At 40.0% G+C, this 24,771-nt stretch overlaps 2 protein-coding genes across 3 annotated transcripts in view; one reads left to right on the forward strand and one right to left on the reverse strand.

The window, feature by feature from the left end:
- The window catches only part of PTCD2 (pentatricopeptide repeat domain 2), a 28,984-nt gene extending 10,076 nt beyond the window's left edge, over positions 1–18,908 (reverse strand). The window contains exons 1-8 of the mRNA XM_006197565.3: positions 18,768–18,908; positions 17,381–17,473; positions 14,002–14,131; positions 10,062–10,179; positions 7,307–7,385; positions 6,804–6,895; positions 4,522–4,635; positions 1,446–1,520 (exon numbers count right to left, since the gene is read on the reverse strand). Coding sequence (XP_006197627.1) covers positions 1,446–1,520; positions 4,522–4,635; positions 6,804–6,895; positions 7,307–7,385; positions 10,062–10,179; positions 14,002–14,131; positions 17,381–17,473; positions 18,768–18,882 — 816 coding nt within the window. The 5' untranslated portion in view covers positions 18,883–18,908. The remainder of the gene's footprint in view (positions 1–1,445; positions 1,521–4,521; positions 4,636–6,803; positions 6,896–7,306; positions 7,386–10,061; positions 10,180–14,001; positions 14,132–17,380; positions 17,474–18,767) is intronic.
- Positions 18,909–18,998: 90 nt separating this feature from the next.
- The window catches only part of MRPS27 (mitochondrial ribosomal protein S27), a 93,957-nt gene continuing 88,184 nt past the window's right edge, over positions 18,999–24,771 (forward strand). For both annotated transcript variants that reach the window (XM_072958539.1, XM_031675117.2), the window contains exon 1: positions 18,999–19,078. In XM_072958539.1, the coding sequence (XP_072814640.1) occupies positions 19,006–19,078 (73 nt within the window). In that variant the 5' untranslated portion in view covers positions 18,999–19,005. The remainder of the gene's footprint in view (positions 19,079–24,771) is intronic.

Raw genomic sequence — 24,771 nt, forward strand, 5'->3', positions numbered from 1 at the left:
AAGCATTCTGAAAAGTAAATATGAGGTCAAATAGAAGGCCTTCTTATCTCAGACTTCTCGCTGGACCTTGTTCTCCAGTGTTTACCATAAAGGCTTATCTAGTGCTTTTCTTGAAAGTCATCTGGGTACTGGTGTGGGAGTGACATTTGAGGATAATCACTATGGGCAGAACTGAAAACCACGGACGCTTGGAGTTATTCTAAGACTTGTTACAGATAAATAATCCTTTTCTTTTTCTTTCTTTTTTTTTTTTTTGGTCCTATTTCATTTCAAATACTACTGGTATTAGCAAGTATTCATTGAACACTGATTACATGCCAGGCACTGACTGTGCTGTGCTACTAACTACTTTATATGCGTTATTCCTTCAATTCTCATAATGAAAGAATGGTACTATTAATACTGCTCTTTCAGATAAATGGAAAATGGGGCCCACAGAGGGTGAGTAACTTTGCCTAAGGACTCAGAGCTAGTAAGAGGTGCTTACAATTAACAGTTTACATTCTTTTATACAGCACCCTCAGCAGAACTAATCCCCCAACAAAGAATGCCCTTTCACTTCCATCCCTCCAATCCCACAGCCCTGTCCTCCTTCAGAACACTGCTCAACAGTTTTCTCCCCAGGTCTCCTCCACTTGCTCCCGCTGGCCAGCCCTTCACTCCCTGTCCTGGAATACTACATTGGCTACAACTGGTTATCCCAGTTCATGTCATGCTGGTGTTTACACATTTCTATTCTTTTGAAATAGATGTTTTCCTCATCTTGACCCCTTGATGCTTCAGGAGACTGTAAGTTCTTGGACATAAGGGGCTTTCTTTTCAATTCCCCACAACACAAATATTCAGCATACAAGCTGGGCCTCAACAGGGAGTGATTGAGTTGGGGATATGATGTCCTTAATGACAGAAGAGTCTCTAAGTCTTTTCATTGCTCCGAGAAGGCACACATGACTCACTGCTCACTATAGATGGACCACAGCAGGCTGGCAACATAGTAAGAATGAAGATAGCTAACATTTATTGAGTGCTTACCACGTTAGACACTATTTTATGCACCACAGGTATCCTGACTCCATGAGTTAATTACCACGAAGAGGATGTAATCAGCACGCAGGCTTTTCTCAGGTCTCAGTGAAGAGACTGCAGAGTCTATCTCCTTTCCTTCTACATCAGCAGCCTTCTGCAGTTGTGTGTTATACCTATAGCATTTAGCCACCTCTTATAGCTGAGCATATCTACACTTCCTACCTATTTATAAACTCCTGGAAGCATGTGTTGACTCCTCTCACAGGGGCTATCCTGTAACTCACACAGTGATCAATAAATAAACAGACTGAATGAAGACCTTGGGAGATCGAGTCATCTGTTGTACACAGACAGAAAAATCTAGACATCATTTTATTACATTTTTGAGCCTCACTTTAAACCATAAAGAAGTCACTTACATTTAAATTAGTGCAGATTATACTTTCTGGCTTCATGATCTGAGAAAAAATGGATACAGCTTTTGCCAGCTGGTTCTAGAAGGAAGAAAAACAACTCATGAACATTACTCTTTTCATAATGGTCGCTTAAAGATGTCAGGATATTCCAATTCATGGTGCCCCAGGGTTTTGAAGTCCACAAAGAAAAAGTTTTTTGGTAATCAAAAATGAACATTCTATAAATGTTTCCTACAGTGGCTTATTACTGAATGTTTTAACAACCTGCCTGAGTTCCAGTTTTTAAGATGGAGGCAAACCCATCTTCAACATCATTAGAACACCACAGAAACCTCAAACCACAGAATAGGTTTGCACTGCCAAAAACACTGGAGATGGAGCGTGGGAGAGTTCCAGGCAAAGCAGTAAGACAGTGCTGCAGATCTCAGAAAGAGTGCAGAGCAGTTCTCAGGGGCACAGCCTGAAGGACTAAATTCCTGTGTACAATGATGGTAACAGAGTTTAGGCCCAGGAATGAGGTCTTTGGTCCCTTTTGGTGGCAGAGGTGAGGCTAATCAAGACTTTGCACAGATTAGCTGTATTTGCAGGAAACAGTATGTCACAGCAGCAGCAGCAGAGAAGAGACTTTTCATTGAAAATCACCTCCATGCCTATTCCCCTTGGCCAGGGAGAAGTAGAGTCTGTGCACACTTCTAGACAAAAACTCACACATAACAGAAATCCCTGCCAGCCTCGAACACAGCAGCATGGCTCTGGTCTCTCTCTGACAGGAATCTTCTGCAAATGGCTGATCAAAGAGAAACAATGTTTTCCCATGGTGAACAACCAAAAAAGAACCAGTACATGATCCACAGAAAGACATTATTAGGGGGAAAAAAAAGAGGAAAAAGGACTATGACAAAACAAAACAAGAAAATAACTGGAAGATGATGAAGTCCCAATAGAAAAATGTTTCCATAGATATAAAGGTCAGAAATGAAAAAAATGAACGAGTCAGGCAAAAGTAGAAAAAATTAGGCAGGCCTCAGATTTCTCCATGGCAATATTCCATCCTGGAAGACAGAAGAGCAGTACCTCAGAAAACCTCAGGTAAAGCAAATATCACCTCAAAATGTTGTATCTGGCCAACCGGTAGTTCAAGTGAAAAAAATAACAGGCAAATAATTTTAAATACCAAGAACTGGAAGGATACTGTTCCCTTGAACAATTTACTAGAAGACAAACTTTAGTCAACAGAGATGACTGGAAAAACAAATAGCAAAGTAACTAGCAGTAAACAATGAACCTGTTTAGATACATATAAAACTAAAACAAATGTGGGGAAAATGGTTACAGAACGGAGCACAAATGTTACACACCCAGTGAAGAAATGATAATACTATCAAAAGTTGGGAAGAGAAGGGGAGAAAGATAAGAGGTAGATAAGGTATGTCCATTTCCTTGTCTTTACTACCTGGGTCAAAAAAGTAACATTGTCAACCAAAATTGCATGGTGGAGGAGGAAAATAAGAGGGGAAAAATAGGGAATACACTAATTTCACCATTACTTACAATAGGGAATTAATAGGTACTGCAAAGGAATTAGAGGACTGTGAAAATTAAAGTTACGGTTTTAAAGTAACCACTAGAGCAAAAATACTAAAACAAAGAAAACTACCAAAGGTATAAGTTACTTTAAAAGTTATAAAACAGAAAGCATAAATGAAATCTAAGATTAAATATATGTCAAGTTGACATAGATTGATAATATTAAAAGAAAGACTAGCAGTGTATTACAAAGCAAAGTTCAGTCTATGCAGTGTACCACAGATGCACGTAAAACAAGTAACAAATCAGAAAGATTGCAAATTAAAGGATAAGAAAACCTAATGAAACCAAAAAGATAAACAAAAACAGAGGTGGAGTTATTAATACTAGACAAGCTTAAATTCAGAGCAAAAGCATTAAACAAGACCAAGAAAGGCACTTTATAATGCTACAGTGAGAGACGCTTTAACAGGTACGGTACAACTGATTTAGACATACATGCACCCAATATATATATGCACACCAAATGGTTTAACTTAAACACACATAAAGGAAAAACTACAAGAGTTACAAAAAGAAACAGAAACATATTCCTGAGGAAAGCCTTTCATTTATCTCCCTCAGCCCATGACAGACTAAAGAGGACAAGGCAAGTCCCCGGCCACAGAGGGAAACTTTGGAAGTGAAGCTGCCAGAAGCTGGTAACTGTATCCTCTTAAGTTTTAGTCTTTCAATGACTTTCTCAGCAGTATATGCAAATGGATCACCCTGATATTTTCATTTCTAATGAATGATAAACAAGAGTTCTCCAATTACATTTTACCAGCCAGGTAAACAATCTGGCTTGGTTGTTATTTTTGCTGCCATAACGTCTCCTTTTACTACATATTAAGCATGTAAAGTATTTCATATGTTCTTAGGCTTAGAAGAGAACATCCTGGGAAGGGCTGTTCAAAACAGGAGGTGTTCCAAGGTCCCAGCTCTAACTGTCCTTTACTGAGATGTGATGGGAGGGAGGTCCTCTCTTCTCTTGGGCCTCAGCTGCCTCCATCTGTCCAGTGAGAGGAGGCTAAAAATCACTGAAGCCTCTTCTAAATAAGAGTATAATGGGTTAAATTGTGAACTATATGATGGACCCCACTTCTACAATGGGCTGACCCAGGAGTCCTCATTCATGTGAGGTGAATTCAGCCTTGGAGAGCATTACACTCTTCTCTGAGCAGGTTATACAGTAAACCAATCATCTGAAATTTTCACTTTCATTGCTGGAAAAATTTCTCTGAGTGTAGCTTCCCTCACTGCTTCTCCACAGGATCCTGGCCAGCCCCGTGTAAACAGCAGTGCGGGTTAGGTCCCCAGCTGTAAATGGAAGCGTTCTTTGGAGACAGAGGTATAGGTCGTTGTAGGTTGCCATGGCACTAAAAGCACTGGTCTCTTAATGGGGACTTTTTCTTTATGACAGAGTCAGATGGAAAAAATAAAAGCAAGAACAAATGAAAGTAGTAAAGTCCTTCCCACTCCACACTCACTTACGCGCACCCCAAAGCCTTACCTGGTTCAGCGCTAGTGCCACTGCAAAACAGGACGCCCTCCTGGAGAGGACTACTCCTTTGATCAGGGCTTCTTCTCTTAATGTAGTACAGATTTTAAAAGATTCAGGGCTATTCTGGGAGAAGACAAGATTGCTCAATAAATAAATGTCATGAAACTTCAAGTTCAATAAAGTGGTTAATAGTGCTCACTGTTTCAGATTTCCTTTTGGAAGAACTTCCTGGAGCCTATCTCAAGCCTCTTAAAAGATTAAGCTACATATGGTGACTGTCTGCAGAGAGACCAAGTTATCTATATATTAGCAGCTCAAATCTAAATTAACTTCATTTTTAGCTCTTTGTTGATTTTCTGACTTGGGGCAGCTTTACCAGCAAGTATACAGGTCTCTTTATCCAGGTAGCTGATTCCAGACACAGGTCCTGTGATGTACACGTGTGAAGAGTCAGCCTGCTGCTACCAGATTAAATAATAAGAGTAAAGCTCAGCAACACCACAGAGCTTCCCCTGAGGCGATTTGCAATCTGAAAATGTCCATGTTAAGTCAGATACCTGAAAACATGAACACTAATTTGTAAATACACAAACTAGCAGACAGCAGTGGTAAAACAGAATCCTCTCCCTTTGTCCCTGTTGTGGGTGGATTACACTTATGAGAGCAGCATCAGCTTTGCGTCTGTGTATCTGTCATGATGTGTTTCACAACTCAAATCCTCAAGGAAAACCTGAATTTGATGAGAGGACAGTTCACAGAATTGGCTTGGAATTTGTAACAGATGACCAATCCAAGTTTTCAATTCCAGTTTCCACTGAGTGAAACAAGTTATTCTTGGATACACACTTGGAGAAAAGTCCTCTGCCCTTCCTAAGTGGAGTTATATTTTCTTCACATCAGTATACACTCAGGGAGGCGTTTCTAAAAGGTCGGGAAACTGGGTATCATAATGCGGAAGAACGGATGCTCAAGGGTTGTGTGATTTGTTGGCCTTCTCTTTCACAGAATCATGAAGTGGCAGCATTGGAAAGGATCATCTAATAATCCAATGGTCAGCAGACCACAACCCTAGGACCAAATCCAGCCTGTGGCCAACCATGTTCCTTATACCTTTAAAGGTTTGTAAAAATAAAAACAAAGAATATGTGACAGGGACCATAAATGGCAGAGACTGTATGTGGCCCCTGATGCCTAAAATATTTATAGTCTGGCTTTTCGTAGAAAAAGTTTGCTGGCTCCTGAATCCAAACACTTCATTTCACAAATGAGGTAAGCAACCACTTCAAAGCCAGTTAATGCTAAAAGTGGAGACTAGACTCCAAATTTCTTAATTTCCAGACTGGTATTCTTTCCACCATAACCCAACTGCCCTTCTTGTTTTAGAAAATTGGTATTGCTACACTTTTCGGGGAAATTTTCAAGTGGCCCATGTTTTTACTTTGCTAGGTGTTCCTTCATTTTCAGCATCAAAAGATTTTATTAAGTTTCCAAAGTTAAAATGGCATGAATGTGTATAGTTACTTACGGAACTTTGGTCATTGCACTGTTTTAGTGATCACTCATTCACTAAATAATAAGTAATGAAGAAACAGTTTCTATGTGCAAAAGACAATCCTGATACAGTAATGAGATAGGGATTTATAAATGGTGCTCTCTGCTCAAAGAATTCATTTTCATGTCACATACATTTATTAAAGATCCGTTGTGCACCAGGCACAGGTAGGGGCTGGCTTATAAAGGTGCCTGAAGGGGTTTACCCTCTGGTGGGGAGGATGGATTATGCATCTACTTGGGACAACATCAGGCAGAGCTACCAGTGCTAAGTATGTGAGCGCAAATACAGTACAATCAAGGGATTCTGGAGGAGGGAGATATCACTTCCAACTCAGGTAATCACAGGAAAATTCACAGATGAGGACAAAGTAGCCCCTAAGTTCCCCACTGAAGGGTGGTAAGATTTCCATGGGAGAGGGCCACAGAGGATACTGGTCTGGGGAAGCCCAGCAGGAGCAAGAGGAATCATTCTAAAGCAGAGTTTGAACCCAGCATACCGTCTTGCTCTCATCATCAACACAACTGGAGAAGATTGAAAGATGATAAAATTGCTTTTCCCATGATAAAACTGTCTGACATGGCTAACTTGGGTTTTCTAAAAATGAACATATTTAAAATGGAAATATCTGCACCAGATGGAACACAGACTTCAGAGGAACTGAATTTTATTTGTAGAGAAAAAAAAAATCCTCTCTCAAACCCAAAATGCTCTAAAAGTTAAGGGAAGACAGTCTTACCAGTTTGTAGCAAATTGCAAAAGCAAGGACATAGGTATCTTTGCTGAACTTCACATCTTGGTTTTCCATCTCTATCAGGACTTCCAGTGCACCTGCCAAAAGCCAGGAGTGGGCCGGCAGTGTTAAATGCATTCAGGTAAGTTCAGAGTCCTCTACTGTTGATCCCACAGTTCAAATCTGTTCAGCACCATCTACTGAAAAGTGTACTTCAGCACAATAAAAACTATCTGTCAAAGACACTTAGCAATTAACTAAATTTCATAATAAATCATCAGGTGTTACAGAAAGAACTAATAATTTAAAACTTATAATTTCAGCATAAGTAAAACCTGGGGTGTTTAGTTTAAGGCATGACATGTGATACAGTGTTTTCACAGTTAAAGAATGAGGTCTCCATAATTTAGCCACTCGTCAGGAATATAAGGATCATTTTTGCTCGGCCCTAACTTCTATACCAGCAGAGACAGCAGACTTTTTAAGCAAACATAAAGGGCAATACTTACTTTTATATTTGCCTTTGATAAATAACATATCCATCAAAATATTGAATGATGTGGAATCTGAGAAGAAACCTCGTAAATGCTAATGAAGAAAAACAATACATTTTGGTTAAAAGTTAAGACTATTAAAGGAGTACTTATCCTTACAATACTGTAACTTACCTATCCAGGACTTATTTTTGTACATACTTTATTTGGCCTCCTGATCTCTAATAAGTCTCTATACCAAGGATTTATTTTTCAAAAAAAAAAAATTCAAATGTCCACTCTCTTGGTGTCATGCCTTTGGTAATGAGCAGAGGGAACAAGAGGTAAGAGGTATGACAGGAGATCTTTGGGTTTTAGAAATGCAGTGAAGAGTATCTTCATGCAGTGTGGCTCCACTAAGCTTAGAAAGGAAACAGACAAATGAACCCTAGTGGAGGTGGTCCTGGAACAGGCCTGGCACATATTAACGTGAAATGGCAGCTGTGATTATGCTTGAGGACTAGGGCAGGAGAGGCTACACAACTATGATCCTCTTTAGGCAAACGAATAATACAGAGTTGATTTTTCACTTTTGGAAGCAATTCACTGAAAAAGAGGTTCTTAACATTTTTAATCCCATGATAATGTGACACATGCTATTCAAATTATGCCATTAAATAGCTTGCTCAAATTTGTTCTTTTTTGAGAGCCAGTGAGGCACACCCTGTTCGAGGCGCTAAAGAGTAAAGAAATGATGAACAAGACAAAATCCCTGCCCTAAACTCTGGTAGGGCTTATAATCTAGGGGAGGAGCTAAATTCTGGCAGGGGAGACAATGAACAAGAGAATAAAATAAGCGAAAAATATATATAATTTCATGTATCAATAAGGGCTGTGAAGAACAGTGAAATGGGATGAAGGGACAGAGAAGATGATGGAAGGCAGTCAAGGAAGGAGACCTCAATGAAGTGAAGGAGAAACTTCAGCGATGCAGGTGCAGAGCATTCCAGTCGGAGGCCACGGGCTTGGCGTGTCTGAGGAAGAACAAGAGGGTCCAGAGTGGAGGGAGAAAGGGTGAGAGGGGCAGGAGATGAAATACCCCAAGGGGCCTCTAGGGCGTGGTCTATTCCAAGTGTGATGAGAAGCCACCAGAGTGGTCCTGTCTAGAGAGATGCTGCAAGCCTCAAGTGTGAGCTATGTATGTGACTCTAAATTTTCAAGTAGCTTCATTAAAAAAGGAAAAAAGTAATATATGAAAATATATTTAGTAAAGAAAAAAACTTCAAAAAAAGGGAAAAGGAAATATATGAAATCAGTTTTAATGTTACTTAACCCACTAAATCCAAAACGTAATTTCAACATGTAATCAATATAAAACATTCTCTTTTTATACCGGATATTTGAAATCCATCATGTACTTTACACTAATAGCACATGTAAATTTGAACATCACAGTCCAAGGGCTCCATGGGTACCCATGGCTAGTGGCCACTATACCGCAAGCACCACAGGGTTCTGGGCAGGGGACACACAAGTAAGGTGGAATCAGGATCAGGCTGTATGTCTCGTGACTCTGATTCACTTTATTTTACTACCCCAGGAAACATGCATACATGACTGTTTCTTACTGAGGTAGGTTAAAAAAAACCCCAGAAACTTTACTTTCATTTTTTTTCTGTTTCTTTTTTTTATCATTATACTCACAGCTATGACTTATTACAGTGAAACTTTCATTTCCTTTTAATTACAACATTAATACATGCTTACTATAAAAGTCAAACAATACAAAAATGTATAAAGTAAAAAGTGAGAATTTCCTGTAAGTCTACCCCCTAAAGATAAGCAGTAGCTTAATGTATATCCTTCCAGATTTTTAAAACATACATACTATAATGTAAATATGCATGTATATTTCTTCTTTTAGAAAAAAATAGGTTCCAAATAATCCATACTGCTCTGAAACCACCTTTTATCTTCTTACTAATAAATGATGGTCATCTTTCTAATACCCAGGTGTCCTTGAAAGAGGGGCAGGCTGGGCGTTAGTCCTACCATGGACACAACACTGTATACGAAAAAGAGTAAGAGGCAGAAGGACAACTTGATTATAGAGGTTCCTAAAAACACCAAAATGTCCTGGGTGGCCAGCCTTGGCCTCAAAATCTAATAAAGATTTCTGACCATGGATGAATTTACAATGTCTCTGAGTCCCAGTTTCCTTACCTTAAAAAGAAAATAACAGTGTCTACCTCACCAGGGCTCTTGTGGGAAGCAAACGAAATGAAACATGCATAGTACTTAAACACAATGTTGAGGACATAGAAAATATTCCATAAATAATTACAAAATACTTATTTTGTTTTTAGGAAAAGAAACTCAGAATATGGGAAAATCAGAAATTTTGAAAGCACAAGAGCACTTTACAATGTAACCTTCAACCAGAAGTAAAAATATGAAAACAGGAGAGAAGCACAGGTGAACAGGAAAGGCAGTCTTAAAATGGCAGCCTGCCTTCAACTCTCCCCTGCGAAAGCTCCTCAAGAGACGGTGTCAGTCCCAGGTGGACACACATCCGAGGTAGGTAGATTCCTTGTGATCTGTGTGTATACATCTTCCACACCTGTTCTACACCTCTGTATAAAGAGACCTACACCTCCTTGTAGGCAGTGACTCCAAGGAAACCTTAATTAAAAATGCAGGCAGGAGCTCATGCCTTTCCTAACGTCACTGAAAACACCCCGTCCGCAGCATAAGGAAAACCCACTGGCAGGGAGCAATCGGGAGACAATACCTGGTCTCTGATGAGCTCCACTGCAGATTCCTCAAGATCCAGCTCGTAGCACAACCTCATGAAAAGTGGTCCAAATTTATACTCTCCCAAAGTGATATTCCTGTTCTCTGCATGGTACCTGGTAATCAAAATGATTCAATGAACCAAACAGTGGGACCTGAAGAAGAGGAGAGATAGGCTATGGCATGCACTCCGCTAGGTGCTGGGGACACAGTAAAGAATGAGGTTCTCTCACTGTCTGGAGGGGAACGTGCAGAATTAAAGATGATCAGAAGAATCCTGGGGTACAGAAGTATATGAGGCATTTAAATAAACAAACGAGGTTTGTTAGAGGCCCACATACTCTGTGAAATAAAAGGAAAAAACGCAGATTTAATCATCTTAATTTGCCAGCAACCTGCTAGGACAGTGTGAGCATATGTCAGAGAATAGCAGGGGTCTTGCATTTGTAAGCCCATCAGAATGGAACTGTCTTTCTGTGTTCCTGAAGAGGAACAAGAAAAGGAGCAGGGTGATGTTCTGTCCCCCTCAAGTATGGCTTTGTCCCCCATGTAGGATAGCAGACAACCAACAGATGCACTTTACAATGTAGACCAATCTCTCTGTTTTTCTCGGCTCAGGAAAAGGCATATGTGAACTACAGTCACCTAGCTAAACAAGTTAAATGCAGTTTTGAAGACAATCTGGTGACCAAACAAGTACCTTATGATTATATGTAAATCAGATTTTAGGAAGAGTCATATGTGAATGAATCCCAGATACCAGGGTTGGGAAGCTCTGATTTTAAAAAATGGTATTTTTTTAACCTTCTGCTGAAATCACTGAGGAAAGTCACAGTAGCATTATGGATAGGCTATTCTAAACATATATACTACTAACTAGAATGATGAGTGTACTTTTAAAGAAACATTTCAAAATCCAATTATAGAAGTTATAAAAAAAAGTTCATTACCTCATTTACAACAGTTATAAAGTAAGTTATATCAAAATATCAAGTTATACACCTTAAATATATACAATTTTTATTTGTCAGTTAAACCTCAATAAAACTGGGGAAAAGAAGAAATAAGTTATTAAAAAGCAATCTAGTGTAGTGATTAAGGATTTTTAGACTGAATCCAAAATGACAGTTTAAGTCCCAGCTGTTTTACCTATTAACTGTGTAGACATGAGCAAATTAATTACCCACTCTGTGCCTCAGTTTCCTCATTTGTAAAATGGAAATAATAAAAGAACTCAAAGAGTTTTTATAAGGATTAAATGAGATGACGTGCCTGGCACACGGTACGTGTTCCATATATGTTACCACTTGTAAAATGTAGGGCATGCTGAGGAAAACATCTTTAAAAATCAATATATTTCAGTAAGTAGTCTCATGAGAAATTTTGTATCAGATTAAACACGTAACAAAGCAAAACCAAAGGTTTTCCCAATTTAAATGTCATTCACACTAATAAAAGTGCTAGAAAGTCAGAGAGATGATGTTTCACCTCTTCTGACAAATGCTCGAGTTCGAGGATCTAAAATCTCTCTAAACCAAACAAAATAGCATGACTAGGAGGAGATGAAGTTGCTCCCCCTTTTTGGCTCATTCTTCCCCAACTGTGGGCTGCCTGTCTCAGGAAGAGAGAGAACAGGCTGGTCAGGCCAAGGACCCCCCTCTTCCCATTTGTCCAGCTGTCCACGAACAGAGGGCGAGGACAGCAACCAGGCAGAGTCGTTAGCATCAATAAAGGGATTAAGAGCCAGACTTTGAATGTTTACGACAGAAGTAAGAGTGGAAAAAGTGTTCAGAATGCTATGCTTTGTCACTCTTGTAAACATCTGATAGCTTTGGGAGATAAAAAGAAGACTGAGAGGAAAACAAGTCAGAGGATCTCAAATGATTCAACTTTATGAAACTGAAACAGCAGAATCAGGTTTGCTGATACAATGTGACTGTGAATTGGCATAATCCCTTCTGGAAAATAATCTGGCAGGCTGTATGGACAAGCTTTGAAAGGCTCATACCCTCTGATCTCAGAAAGAAAACACAAATGAGCTTTATGCATAGAGTTTGATCATCATGGCTTTATTCATACTGGTGAAAAATCAGAAAATTGCAGCCATTCCATAGGGGCACAGTTAGTTCAAATACCTAGCATACAATGGAAAAGTGTATAGCCCTTAAAATACGATTCCTAACAAGCGAAAAATTAATATTATAATACGAATTAGAAAACAACTTGGGGGAGGGTATAGCTCAGTGGTAGAGTGCGTGCTTAGCATGCACGAGGTCCTGGGTTCACTCCCCAGTACTTCCATTAAATTAAAAAAAAAATTTTTTAAGACTAAAAAAAAGAAAAGAAAATATCATTTTATTACACAGTAATAACTACAGCTATGTAAAGTAAACCCTACCAAAACCACAAAATCTTTGCATGAAAAAAATCAGAGAAAATATATCAAGATATTAACAGTGGTTTCCTGGATATGGTAGACAGGCCCCCAAGATAGCCACCATTAGTTCCTCCTCTCCCTGCTCCATCCACCCGGAGGTGGAATTCCTTCCCCTCCCAGTGAATCTGGGCTGGCCTGTAACTTGCCCTGACCAAGAAAATGGGGTGGAAGTGAGGATGCCCCAGTCTGGGCAGCTCTGCAAGGCCTGCAGCCTGTGCTGGGTATTAGTGCTGGACTCAGGCACAGTGAGATACTTCAGGGGGAGACAGGGGCCATGTACAGGGGCACTAAGGCATCAGAAATGCAAAGGAAGCCTTCTTGGGCCTTCCAGCTCAGCCCACTCAGCTGACTGCAGATAAGCAGGTAACATCAGCTAAGATCAGCCTCAATTCCTGACCCTCAGCGGTGTGATAAATAATAATCAGTCGTCATTTTAAGTCATTAAGTTCAGGTGTGATCTGTTATGCAGCAAGAGAACCGAAACAGCAGAATCTGTGGTACATTTCTTCTTTCTACAATAGGTATTTTTGGTGTTTTTCAAATTTTCAATGAAATTTGTGTAACTTTTTTCTTTTTCTTTTTAAAAACAACATTAATTTTTTCACATTATAAAATGAATAATGTCCATTATAGACAGTTTTGAGAAATCAGAAGAGTACACATTTAGACAAACAAAAAATAAAATGTGTAATTCCCAGAGAACCACAGTTAACTTTTAGTATTATTCTACATACAAATACTTCATATTTTTCTCTATAAATGTACAGTATAAATACAGGTCCATGTGTAGAAATACCTCTTTAAAGAATGGCAAAAAGAAGCAATTAATTTAATTTTAGAAATGAAGCCCGTTGACTTGGTGTCATGCTTCTCCCAAGTAAGTGAAACCTTTGCTGGGCTTTGCCGTGATTGCATGAGTTCCTTCTGACGGGGGAAACTCTATAATGGATCAGACACAGTGCACATGATAGACATAAGCCTGGAGGAGGGAGACTAGTTAGGAAGGAGTCCACGGAAGTGATTCCAGTGAGACACTGGACTAAGGCACTCGTTATAGGGACAGAGAGAGGAAGGCTGGAGATGAGAGATACCAGAAGTGGACTCAGTAGGATTTCTTACCCCATCAGGGAGGAGGGCAAATGAGATCAGAGGAAAGAATGACTCGTCATTGTGACAGGAAACACAACAAGAAAAAGAAATCTGTGTAAGGTGAGTGTGAAGACTGAGGGAATGTGTTAAGTGGGGTTAGTGAGGGGCTGGTGATTGCCTGGGGCGTGAATTATCTTTTTCTATCTTCAACACCTGGCATGTAGTAGGACCTCAGTGTTTGCTAAATGAGTGAATATGAATGTGTGGAGCTCAAGGCAGGCATCTGGGCAAGAGATCTGGAAGTCATCATCGTGTAGGTGACAGCGGAAATCTTGGAAACAGATGAGATGGGTCAGGAAAAGGAGTGAGTGAGAAGAGACAAGGCTGGCAGGATTCGCAGGAAGGGCCTCACCTGTAAATGACATTTTTAGCCAGCTCCATATCGTCTCGGGACTCACACAAATGAAGCAAGGTTCTCAACTCCTCTTTCAAGATGAGCTTGTTCTGGGTCAGTTTCTCTTCCAAGTTTCTCAAATAGGTTTCTGAAAGAAAGCACAGTGTGGTGGCCATCACTCAGGCTGACTGGGACTGTCAGGAGTCTGACTTCAGGGAGGAGGGAGGCTAGAACCTGGCACATGGCAACCGGCTGCTGAGAGGGGCTCATGGCCACGTAGTTCCCTCACTGGCTGGTCTCGGGAGCAGAGTGCCAGAGAAGCAATGCATCTGTGTCATAGGGCACTGGCCCAGGCCCCACAAGACTTTCCAGCACAATCTCTGGGAGTAGGAGCACAAAAATATACATTTTTGACTACCTGGGTGATGTTTATGCACACCAAATTTTGAGAACTAATGGCCCAGAGGCTTAGCCCAATGAACTGTATCTACAAGTGACCCATGAGAAAAAAGGAAAAAAAAGAAAATGTAACCAAGATATTCAAATAATCAAGTGGCCAGGTACCTAGCAGGAAACTGAAAGGAAAATATGAACTGAAGATGGGTTAATCCACAATGGATGACTCACTTGATTCAGGAATACTTCACGTCTCTCACTTGGTTCAACTCTACCTCTTTTCCGTTCCTTCTGGCCTCTCTCTGCTCAGTTGTAAGAATGTGTGCACGACATAATGCGCTGGGTAAAAACGTTCTCTAAACAGCAGCAAACCCTCTTTCAGTAACAGAATCACTTCAAAGTGATCACAGTCTATGTCCCTTATCTTGTATTGGTCACCTATGGAGACAGTCAAACACCAAAAGGAAACACTGCTGCTTGGCATTAGGAAGGGACTGTATTCTCGCCAGAATGTGGGGTGAGAGGCAAGGCAGGCACCAAGCAAGCATCTGCTTTGCAGAAGGCAGGGCTGTTCGCAGTATCAGAAGCTGCCAAGAAAAGTCTCCAGGATTTGCTCCAAGGCCCAGAGCCTGGGAGGAATGCTGCCTAAAGGAATGGCGTGATATACATTAAAAACATAAGATCAGGAAGCTGAGGCGGATACTGCTCTCAATTTATGAGAAAAGGGCCACTTGGTTTGAATTAATGCAGTGGACCCTCCATTCTTTATCTGCAGATCCAGATAAAGGTTAAAGGTTATAGAGTTAATGGTTAAAGGTTTTAGAGACGGGAAAACATGGACTGAAATTTAAGCCCTGCCACTTGCATGCTATGGGGAGATGCCCGTCCGTGGGACTTGACTGATGTATAAAATGAGGATGATGATACCTGCCTGAGATAACATAAGCAAAGCAATCAGCACAGGGCCAACTGCCAGGAAATCAGACATTATTGTTCTTAGTTTCATTCCTTCTGTCACTTGTCAGATTTAAGAGGATTTTTTTTTATTAAATATTTCTAAAAAATTTTGAATCTAAAAGATTTTAATGGGGTGGAGACACAAGGAAGGATAAGGTATGGTCCCTGCCCTGAAAGAACTTAAAGTCTATTCAAGAGACAAGATGTATTTATACAAAGCCACCTGAAAACAGTGACAGAGTAGGTGATTCGTCACTGAATATAAACTTAACAGGAGAGAAGAGAAAAATCAGGGCAGCAGAAACAGACTAGGCCTGGTGGAACTAGAGAGGTACCAGAAGGGAAGGAAGGGGCCAGACAGCATTTGAGAAACTGAGGGGAGCAGGGTTTTGTTGGTATGGGAATCGGCATGAGAAACAGCAGAGAACTGGGGGGAAAGGTGGTAAGGGGAAGACTGTGACTAGATTAACAGGAAATCACATCAGATTCCAGAACAGGTGAGGTCCACTATGGAAAAGCTAGGAAGCTGGGGAGGGGGGCAGTTTGAACATGATGTGATCTATAACAGAGTACCACTGTGGGTTCTTCTAATGATGGAACGTGGAAAGCATTTTATAAATACCTGACAATGGAGTAGATTGGCACTCATATTAATTGCCTTTCAGAACATATGCACAACAATTACAGCCTTAGAAAGATTGTAACAATTGGATAAACAACTAGTGACATGAAGCCCTAACTGTAAACTTCGCAGATCTCCAGAAGACCTGGGGTAAAAAGAAAAGACTATAAATTGGGAGTTTGGGATTTGCAGATACTGACTACTATACATAGACTAGATGAGCAACAGGATCCTACTGTGTAGCACAGGGAACTATATTCAATACCTTGTAGTAGCCTATAATGAAAAGGAATATATATATGTACAACTGAATCACTGTGCTGTACACTAGAAATTAACACAACATTGTAAATCGACTATACCTCAATTAAAAAAAAAGACTCAAGTGAAATCTAGATTGAGTCCACCAAAGTGGAGATTGTTCTCCCTCTCTCTTATCCTCCTGCTCTGTAGGTGGTTTTATATAACAGCAACAAGCATAGTGGTGAAAGAAGACTGATTTCTGAAGGGCTGAACTGTGAGAGATGGGAAGCCAGAAGGGTTAATTAAGTGCTCATAATATCTGACAGTGAGAAAAAGGAGAGCAGAAAAAGTCAATAGGGACAAACGAAAGAGTTATGAACAAAGGAGAGTCTTGCTGTGTTTATAAAGGAATTTTGAAGTACTGGGAAAATCTCAATGTGCAGGACAGAGGGAATGAGTGCAACAAGATTTCTCAAATGCTGAAAGGCAATACGACCTAGGGTGGCAGTGCTGTGTTTTTAGTTTTTTATAATAAAAATTTTCAAACATACCTAAAAGTAGAACAGTATAATGACTTCCTATGTGCCCATCACCCAGCCACAATTATCAATGTTTTGCTAATTTTTTAAAGAAACTTTTTAGTCTACTGATTGTTCCAGCAGAGTAGAAAATATGAAAATGCATCATACATATCACTGTTTTGCTTCATTTTATTCATTTATATAGATGTGTGTGTCCTGCAGATGCGATGCAAAATTTATTTTGCACTGAGGGTTGCATTAAAAAGTTTGAAAGCCAGTTCATCTGCAGCAGTTCTCGGACTCTATTGTACATATGCATCATGTGGGGCCGAAGGTTTGGCATTTCTATCAATCTCTCAGTTGCTGCTGACTCTTAAACCTTACTTAGAGAGGCACGGATCTCGAAGACTGATAGTGGCACTAGTTTTAGTATTTCTCTGGGATCCTGGGAGAAGGGATAAGAGGAGAGCTGTAGACTCCACAGTATTAGAGAGTCAGGTGAAAAGGTGCATGTGAGGGTAGACTAGGAAGCTAAGAATAAACAATCTCAATTTTTTCTGAGACATAAGGTCATTGAAGGAGAGCCTGAATAGAGAGAAAGACAGAAGAAAGTTGAATGACAGATCACTGAAAGAATTAACAAAATAGATTTGATTACCTTTGGTACCAGGAAGATTACATCCAACAGCCACCTTCTTATGCTGAAATTCTTTTAATTTCACAATATTATCTGTAAGTAGATATCTTTTAGCTAAAAATTAGAGAAAGAAAAAAGGTAAAATCATTTTGACTGGTTTATACTTTGCAAATGAGTAGAGCCTGATTGCCTCTTTCTAATAAATGATCTCCTCTTCACTTAGTATAAATAATCCATCTAGACAGGTACAAGTATAACAAGTGGGTAAAAAACTTTCCAAACTACCGGACAAGTTGTGTGTGTGTGTGTGTGTGTGTGTGTGTGTGTGTGTGTGTGTGTGTGTGTGAAAGGAGCTATTGATTGTTTATGGGGATGGGTAGACAGGAATCTGGGATCTGAAAGACAAATGGATAGTAAAACAGGTATATCTAGTTTGGGTTTATCTAGGTAGAAGCATACAGGGTAGAGGAAAAAGCTATAGTGTGACCACTGGAATTCCCAATCGTGTTATTGGTGAAACGAGGAGTTACCATCTCTTAGATATGGACTTCTGGTATCCTCTAGACATATCGGGAATCAAGTAGAAATGGTGAGCTTGGGAAACATTACTTCTCTAGGATGCTGGGCTGTGCATGAAGAGGAGCTTGGTCAAAGAATTGTCCACTAAAAGAGCTCTGTGTACTGCAATAACGATGTAACAACAAAAAAACCCCAAAAAGCAAACAAACAAAAACTGCTGCTGATTTTCTAGCAAAGCAGTCCAGAGAAGTGGTTATAGCAGGACTCTATTGTTGGGCTGCCTGTTTTCAAATCCTTCCTCTACGCGTTCCTTCCGACCTTGGGCAAATTACTTAGCCTTGCGGTTTCCTCCTCTGTAAAGGAAGAAAAGAGTAGTACCTTTCTCACTGGATGTTGGGAGAAGAAAAGTAATGAATGTATGTAAAATGCATTAAAGCCTGACATACCTGTTAAATATTTTATTTTCACACACCAGAGTTTTCAAGTTTAATCATTTTCATAAAGATATTAAGGGATAATTTTACAAATAAACATGCTCAAGGTCTTGCAAATAGCTGCAGAGCTGGACTCCAAACTCGGAGTCTTAGACCTCCCCTCCCAAGCTCTGCCGCACAGTACACCTAAGGGGGAGGGAGTGTTCCTGGAGAGCAGCATCCCGCAATCCAGGACAATACTACAAGGTCATGACCCAGCACAGCTTTCCTTTGATTCGCAGGCACACAGGCGTCCACGACCGCTGCACCCACGCGCACAGGGCAGGGTATGCCCGGCTGCTCTAGGCCAGGAAGTGACTGCAGCGCTGTTATTTCTCCAAAGAGACACCCGCTGCGGTGTAAAGCTCCCTTCTGTCCCATCCCTCCCTTCCTTCACGGCCCGAGGCCGCAGATACCTCCGACAGGGCAGCGGCAGCATGCGGAGCCTGAGCCTCCCACCCTGGTATACACCAGATTCCGCAGCGCCTGCAGCAGCAGAACTTCCTTCGCAGGCCGAAAGGCAGCCGCCATGCTGTCCCGGGCCGCACCAACTGCGGGAGGCAGGGGAGGGGGCGGAGCGTCGACTTGCCTGTGACCCCTCCCCTTCCTGTGCCCTCAGGCCCCGGACCGGCATTCCGCTTGGTATGCTCCAAGATGGCGGCACCCATAGTGCGGCGCGGGATCCTCCTGGCGCGGAAAGTGTTGCTGCCTCAGCTCTCCCTGGCAGGTTGGTGGCTGCTACCTTTGTGGGGCTGCTTCATTAGGCCCCTGAGAACTCTGTTCCTTGAGAGAAGGGAGCGTTGGGCTTTCAAGGGGAGAGGAAATGCTTCTGGAATCTAGTTGCTAGAGAGACCATTTGAGGTGCTTGGTAGCCAAGAGGGGAGGTAAGTTCTCTGACCCGTCGTCTCCTTCCCTAAAGTGTCGGCCCGTTCAAAGATGTGAAGAGCAGAGGAAGTCGCGGCGGCATTAGGGCTTTGGCGTGTAATTTGCCAGGTTTGTGTGTTAGAGTGGTCATCTTTTTGCTGCCCATGAAAAGCCCAAATGTGACCACCCCTGGGGCTATGAAACTTTCCTCCCTGTTAAGTTTCCTTGAAGGGACATCATAAACGTTCTCCTCACTACCTCACACGTGGCCAGACACTTGGTTTTCACCTGGTGGAGGAATTTCTCAGTACTAACCTCACTTTACCTCATGACCTTGGGCACAACTTTTGATTGACCTTTCTTTGCTAAAGTTTTCCATGCAGACAATAAATGGTAGTAGTTACTTTTAAAGTACTTTGGTATCTGAGTGAATGAGAGCCCACTCAAAACTTGTTTAAAGAATCTGCTGATGAAGACATTGGAAAAGTTTTTTTCAATTTACAAAAGCTAAATCCTGACAGGTGTATCCGATTATATAATTAAACTAGGATAGTCACAGCTGATTTTTCCAATGCTTGTTATCTCTTACCAACATACCTCCTCTACCCCCTGTTTAAAAGCAGCACACACTTGTTCAGGTTCTTTAGGAACAGTCTTTAAATATCAACTGAAACCTCATAGTTGGCCACCAAAAGTTTGCTAAGGATTAACTGGTTGACCTAGCAAATGAAAATATTTAATGCCACACATTAGATAAAGAGGTGTGCACAGTACTTGGCACCTCAGAATTAACTGTTACAACTATTTAACTGTTGTAACTATTTACCAGCATGTTTAATTATGGTTGTTATTGTTGTTAGTAAATGCTTTTCACTTTAAACTAGACCTTGGATTGTCAAACAGGGAGAGTATCGTTGTTGCTTAGGTTGTTTGGGGGCGATCATTCTAACAAGGGAATGGAAATTAGTTACAAGTGAATTGAGAGAATTTCTAGTTAGCATTTTGGTCTTAGTTTGAACTGGTGAATTTGTGGTCGGTTACACCTGTGCTATTGTAGTAGCTACTAGATATGTGTGGCTATTTAAGTTAGTTAAAATTAAGTAAAATTAAAAATTCAGTTCGTTAGTCATATTAGCTATGTTTTAAGTGCTCAGTAGGCACCTGTGGCTAATACCTACTGTATTGGGCAGCTCAGAATTGAACATTTCCTTTATTACAGAAAGTTATATTGCACAAGCACTGGGTTAGACCATAGATGAAAGAAGTCTTGAAATCAGGAACTGGACGCTATAAGGCGAGTGATATAAGTATGTAGGATAGTACATTATGCACCACTAGGGGGTTGAGAATGCTGATAAGGAACTCTTAAGTCATCAAAACATCTTGAACCATTACAGGATAAAAGAGGAAAAATGTTCTAATTTGTATAAATTCATGACAGATCAATATTGGGAACACTTTGGTGCTTCCATTGATTCACCTTACAACATATTGGAAAAGAGCAACTAAACTGATCAAGAGGATGAAAGGAAATTTTATTGAGATAAACCAAAAAAGTGAAGAGGCTAGAGAAGGAAACTTATTGGGCACTTACTACATATTGGACATTAGGCTGGGCACTTAATATATGTCCTCATTTAAATTGTGATGCAGTATTTCCCTGTTTTACATATGAAGAAAGAGGCTCAGAGGCATGGTGTTACTTGCTGACATTTTCATAGTATTAGCACAGCAAAGGTTCACACTTAGATTTTGTGACTCTAAAGCCTATCTGTGTCCACAATCACACTGCTTCCTTTTGGATGTGAAGCTTGTTTGCAGACATTTTAGCAAAGGCCAGAATAACTATAAAATATACATAGAATAACTATGAAATAAACACATTTTTACTGAACTTTCAAATTCTGGTCCTTGGAGATATCTTTTCAAAATTAAATAGAGGAAATATTTCTTTTTATAGTGGATACTTAGAATATTGTTGTTTCAAAAGTTGACTGTCTGAAGGGTAAGCAGGCTCAAGAAAGAGTTGTGTATACTCTTGAGTGGCATAATCAGAGTAGGATTACATGGTCTCAGAACTCAATATGTGAGACTGATTATCCTATCCCCTTGCTACTTCAGTGTTGTCTGAAGGTCAGCATCATTACCTGGGAACTTTTGGAAATGCAGAATCTCTGTCCCCACCTCAGACCTCCTGAATCAGAATCTGCATTTTATCAGGATTCATATGCACATTAAAGTTTGAAGAGCTGATCTAGATTTTACATTTTGCCATTGTCCACTCAATTTAATGTTCTGTCTGACTTTGTAGAAAGTCTTTGGTTCTGATGTTACATGTACAGACCTTCCAACTATTATACAGAGGTGGAAAGAACTTTAAGTGATGCCATTTAAAAGTATCCTAGAAAGATTAACATCCTGCTTTAAAAGATTTACAGAAAATGGAATGTCTTTCTAAGATGTAGTAATTTCCTATTGCTGCTGTAACAAAATTACCACAAATTTGGTGGCTTAAAACAACACAGGTTTATTACTGTTCTGTAGGTCAGAAGTCTGATACTGGTTCTTACTGTGCTAAAATCAAGGTATTAAAAGGGATGTATTCTCTTCAGAAATCTCTAGGGGAGAATCTGTTTCCTTGCCTTTTTCGTCTTCTAGAGACCACCTGCATTCCTTGGCTGATTCAGACATCTTCTAAGTGCACAGTGGCAAGTCAGGTACTTCTCATCTCGTGCTGTTTTTCATACATCACACTAACAACCTGTCTCCCTCTTTCACTTCTTAAGGATTGTGATTACATTGAGCCCACCTGGATAACCCAGGACTGGCGCCTCATTTTAAGATCAGCTGATGTGCTGATCTTAATTCCATCTGTCACCTTAATTCCCCTTTGCTGTTCACAGGTTCTGACATTCACATGTTCTGGAGTTTGGGCCTGGACATCTTTTGGGGGTACATTATTCTGCTTGCCACACTTGGCAACTCATTCTTATGTTTGTCATTGGTTTCTATTAGGAAAACTTTCCACTTGCCAAATTGAAATTCTTCATCCTTGTACCCATTTATACCCATTTCCTTTTGTTCTATTCTTAATGGAGATAAAAAAATGATTACTGGTTACTTACTTATAAGCAAACATTAAAAAGTTCAACTATATCAAAGTTACTGCGCTTATCCTTTGTAAATTTACTAGTCCTAATTTATTTTATTTTCAGTTCATATGATCCCCTTGAACAACTGCACACAGGGCATTCTGGGACCCCTGGCTTTCCGCACCGCATCACCACCCTTGCTTTTTGTCTCCCAATTTAAAATTCATGAACATTGTTGTAGATAACTGTCTTCTCTGGCTCTAGAATGAGGGCTGATCTCTTGTGCTAGAATGAATATACTAGGAAAGAAATAGAGAATAAGTAAGAAAATGTAATAATAACAAGTAGAGAATATGTAAGTCACTGGTGCCCTGGAGTATATAACTTAAGAGTCCCCTCCTCAGCTCATGCTCGCATAGAAAATTTCCCACAGAAAGATTATTTTGTTTCTGTGTCAGATTGTTAGAGCATGCGGGGACCTTAAATATCCCCCAGTCAGCTCCTTCACATAGCTGCAGGGTCTGAAGTTTTCTACCAGCTGGTGAAACTCAACCTGAATCTCGGGTCTGCTCACTCCTGACCTGGTGTACAGCTATGCACCTAATGTAACGCCATTAGATTTCATCCTTCTGGGCAGATCTAGGAATGTAACTGACAATTTATAACATCGTTTCTCTGGACAGTGTAGTCTAAGTTCCAAACATCTAATCATTTAAAAAATAATCCACTTGAAATGTAGGCACTTATTAATAGTTAACTATTTAGAAAGAAAATCTTCGTTCCTCACTGAGCCAGTTTTTGGAAGCTTTTAATATTATTGCATCATTTTAAGCTTCAGACTTCAAATTTAGACAGATTTTTCTAATAAAGGTCTGACCTTACACCTGCTTAAGACGAGGGAGGGACTGGTTTTGTGTATAAACACATACAGGTGTGTTTGTGTTTGTTTTATTTGGGAGATGGATAAAGAATAACAATAACATGCAAATACTGTGTTTAACCAGCTCCCAGGCCTTCTAGTTGTATTTGGCTTTTGGTCTGCTGTGACCTTCAGGTAATTATCTGCCATTCATTCCTTTTTAATTTTTTTTAAACAGCTTTATTATTTATTCACATACAATTTACCCATTTAAAGTATTCAGCTTAATGGGTTTTTTTGTATATACACACAGGTTTGTGCAGCAACCATCACCACAATCAATTTAGGACATTTTCATCACCTCAAAAAAAACCCCATACTTATTAGTAGTCACTCCCCATTTCCCTCCAAGCTTTCCCCATTATTGCCACCACCCCCCAGATCTAAACAACCAATAAGCTGCTTTTTATCTCTGTAGATTTGCCTATTGTGGACATTTCATATAAATGGAATTATATAATATGTAGTCTTTTTGTGACTGGCTTCTTTCAAAAATGATTTTCGAGGTTCATCTATATTGCAGCATTAATCAGTACTTCATTTCTTTTTGCTGAATAATATTCCTTTATAAGAATATACCACATTTTGTTTATCCATTCATAAATTGATGGATATTTGCATTTTCCACTTTCTGGCTGTCATGAATAATATTGCTGTGAACATTTGTGTATAGTTTTTTGTGTGGATACAGTTCATTTCTCTTGGGTATATACCTAGGAGTGGAATTGCTGGGTTATCCACTAACTCCATGTTAACGTTTTGCAAAACTGCCAAACTTTTCCGACGTGGCTGTACCATTTTACATTCTCACCTGCAGTGTGTGAGGTTTCTAGTTTCTCTACATCCTTGTCAACAGCTGATATTATCTGCCTTTTTGATTATAGCCATCCTAAGTGAGTGTGAAGTTGTGGATTTCAGTGTTGCATTTCCTTAATGGGAAATGATATTAAACATCTTTCCATGTACTTGTTGGCTGTGTGTGTGTGTATTTTAGAAATGTCTGTTCAAATCCTTTGCCTGTTTTTCTGTTGGGTTGCTTTTTAAATGTTGAGTTGTGAGAGTTATTTATATATTCTGGGTACAAGTCCCTGATCAGATTAATGATTTGCAAGTATTTCCTTCCATTCAGAGTTATGCTTTCACTTTCTTGATGGTGTTTTTTGAAGCACAAAAGATTTTAATTTTGATTAAGTTGCCATTCTTTCTCATTCGTTCCTTGAGCTCAAGTTTATTGAGCACTGCCATATGCCAGTCATTGTGCCAGGTGTCATCTTGTGGGCTACCTCAAATTTGGCTTATTAGGTTTCTCTTATTTACCAGTAGTGTGCTGGGTGACTGGGTAAGGTATTACTCTTTGCTTTATGTGAAATAAGGGGAAATATGCTGATCTAAGTCTGATGGAAATTTTAGTCTGATGAATCATTGAATGAGTAAAGCCACCGTTCAGCAAGTATTTGAGATTCTAAGAAGAGGTTTTAAGACCCATCTAGGCTCTAAGTTAGTGGAAACAAATGACTCCTAGTCCTTAAGTTATAGACAAAACTA

Source organism: Vicugna pacos, chromosome 3, assembly GCF_048564905.1.
Source record: "Vicugna pacos chromosome 3, VicPac4, whole genome shotgun sequence".
Classification (NCBI taxonomy): Eukaryota; Metazoa; Chordata; class Mammalia; order Artiodactyla; family Camelidae; genus Vicugna; species Vicugna pacos.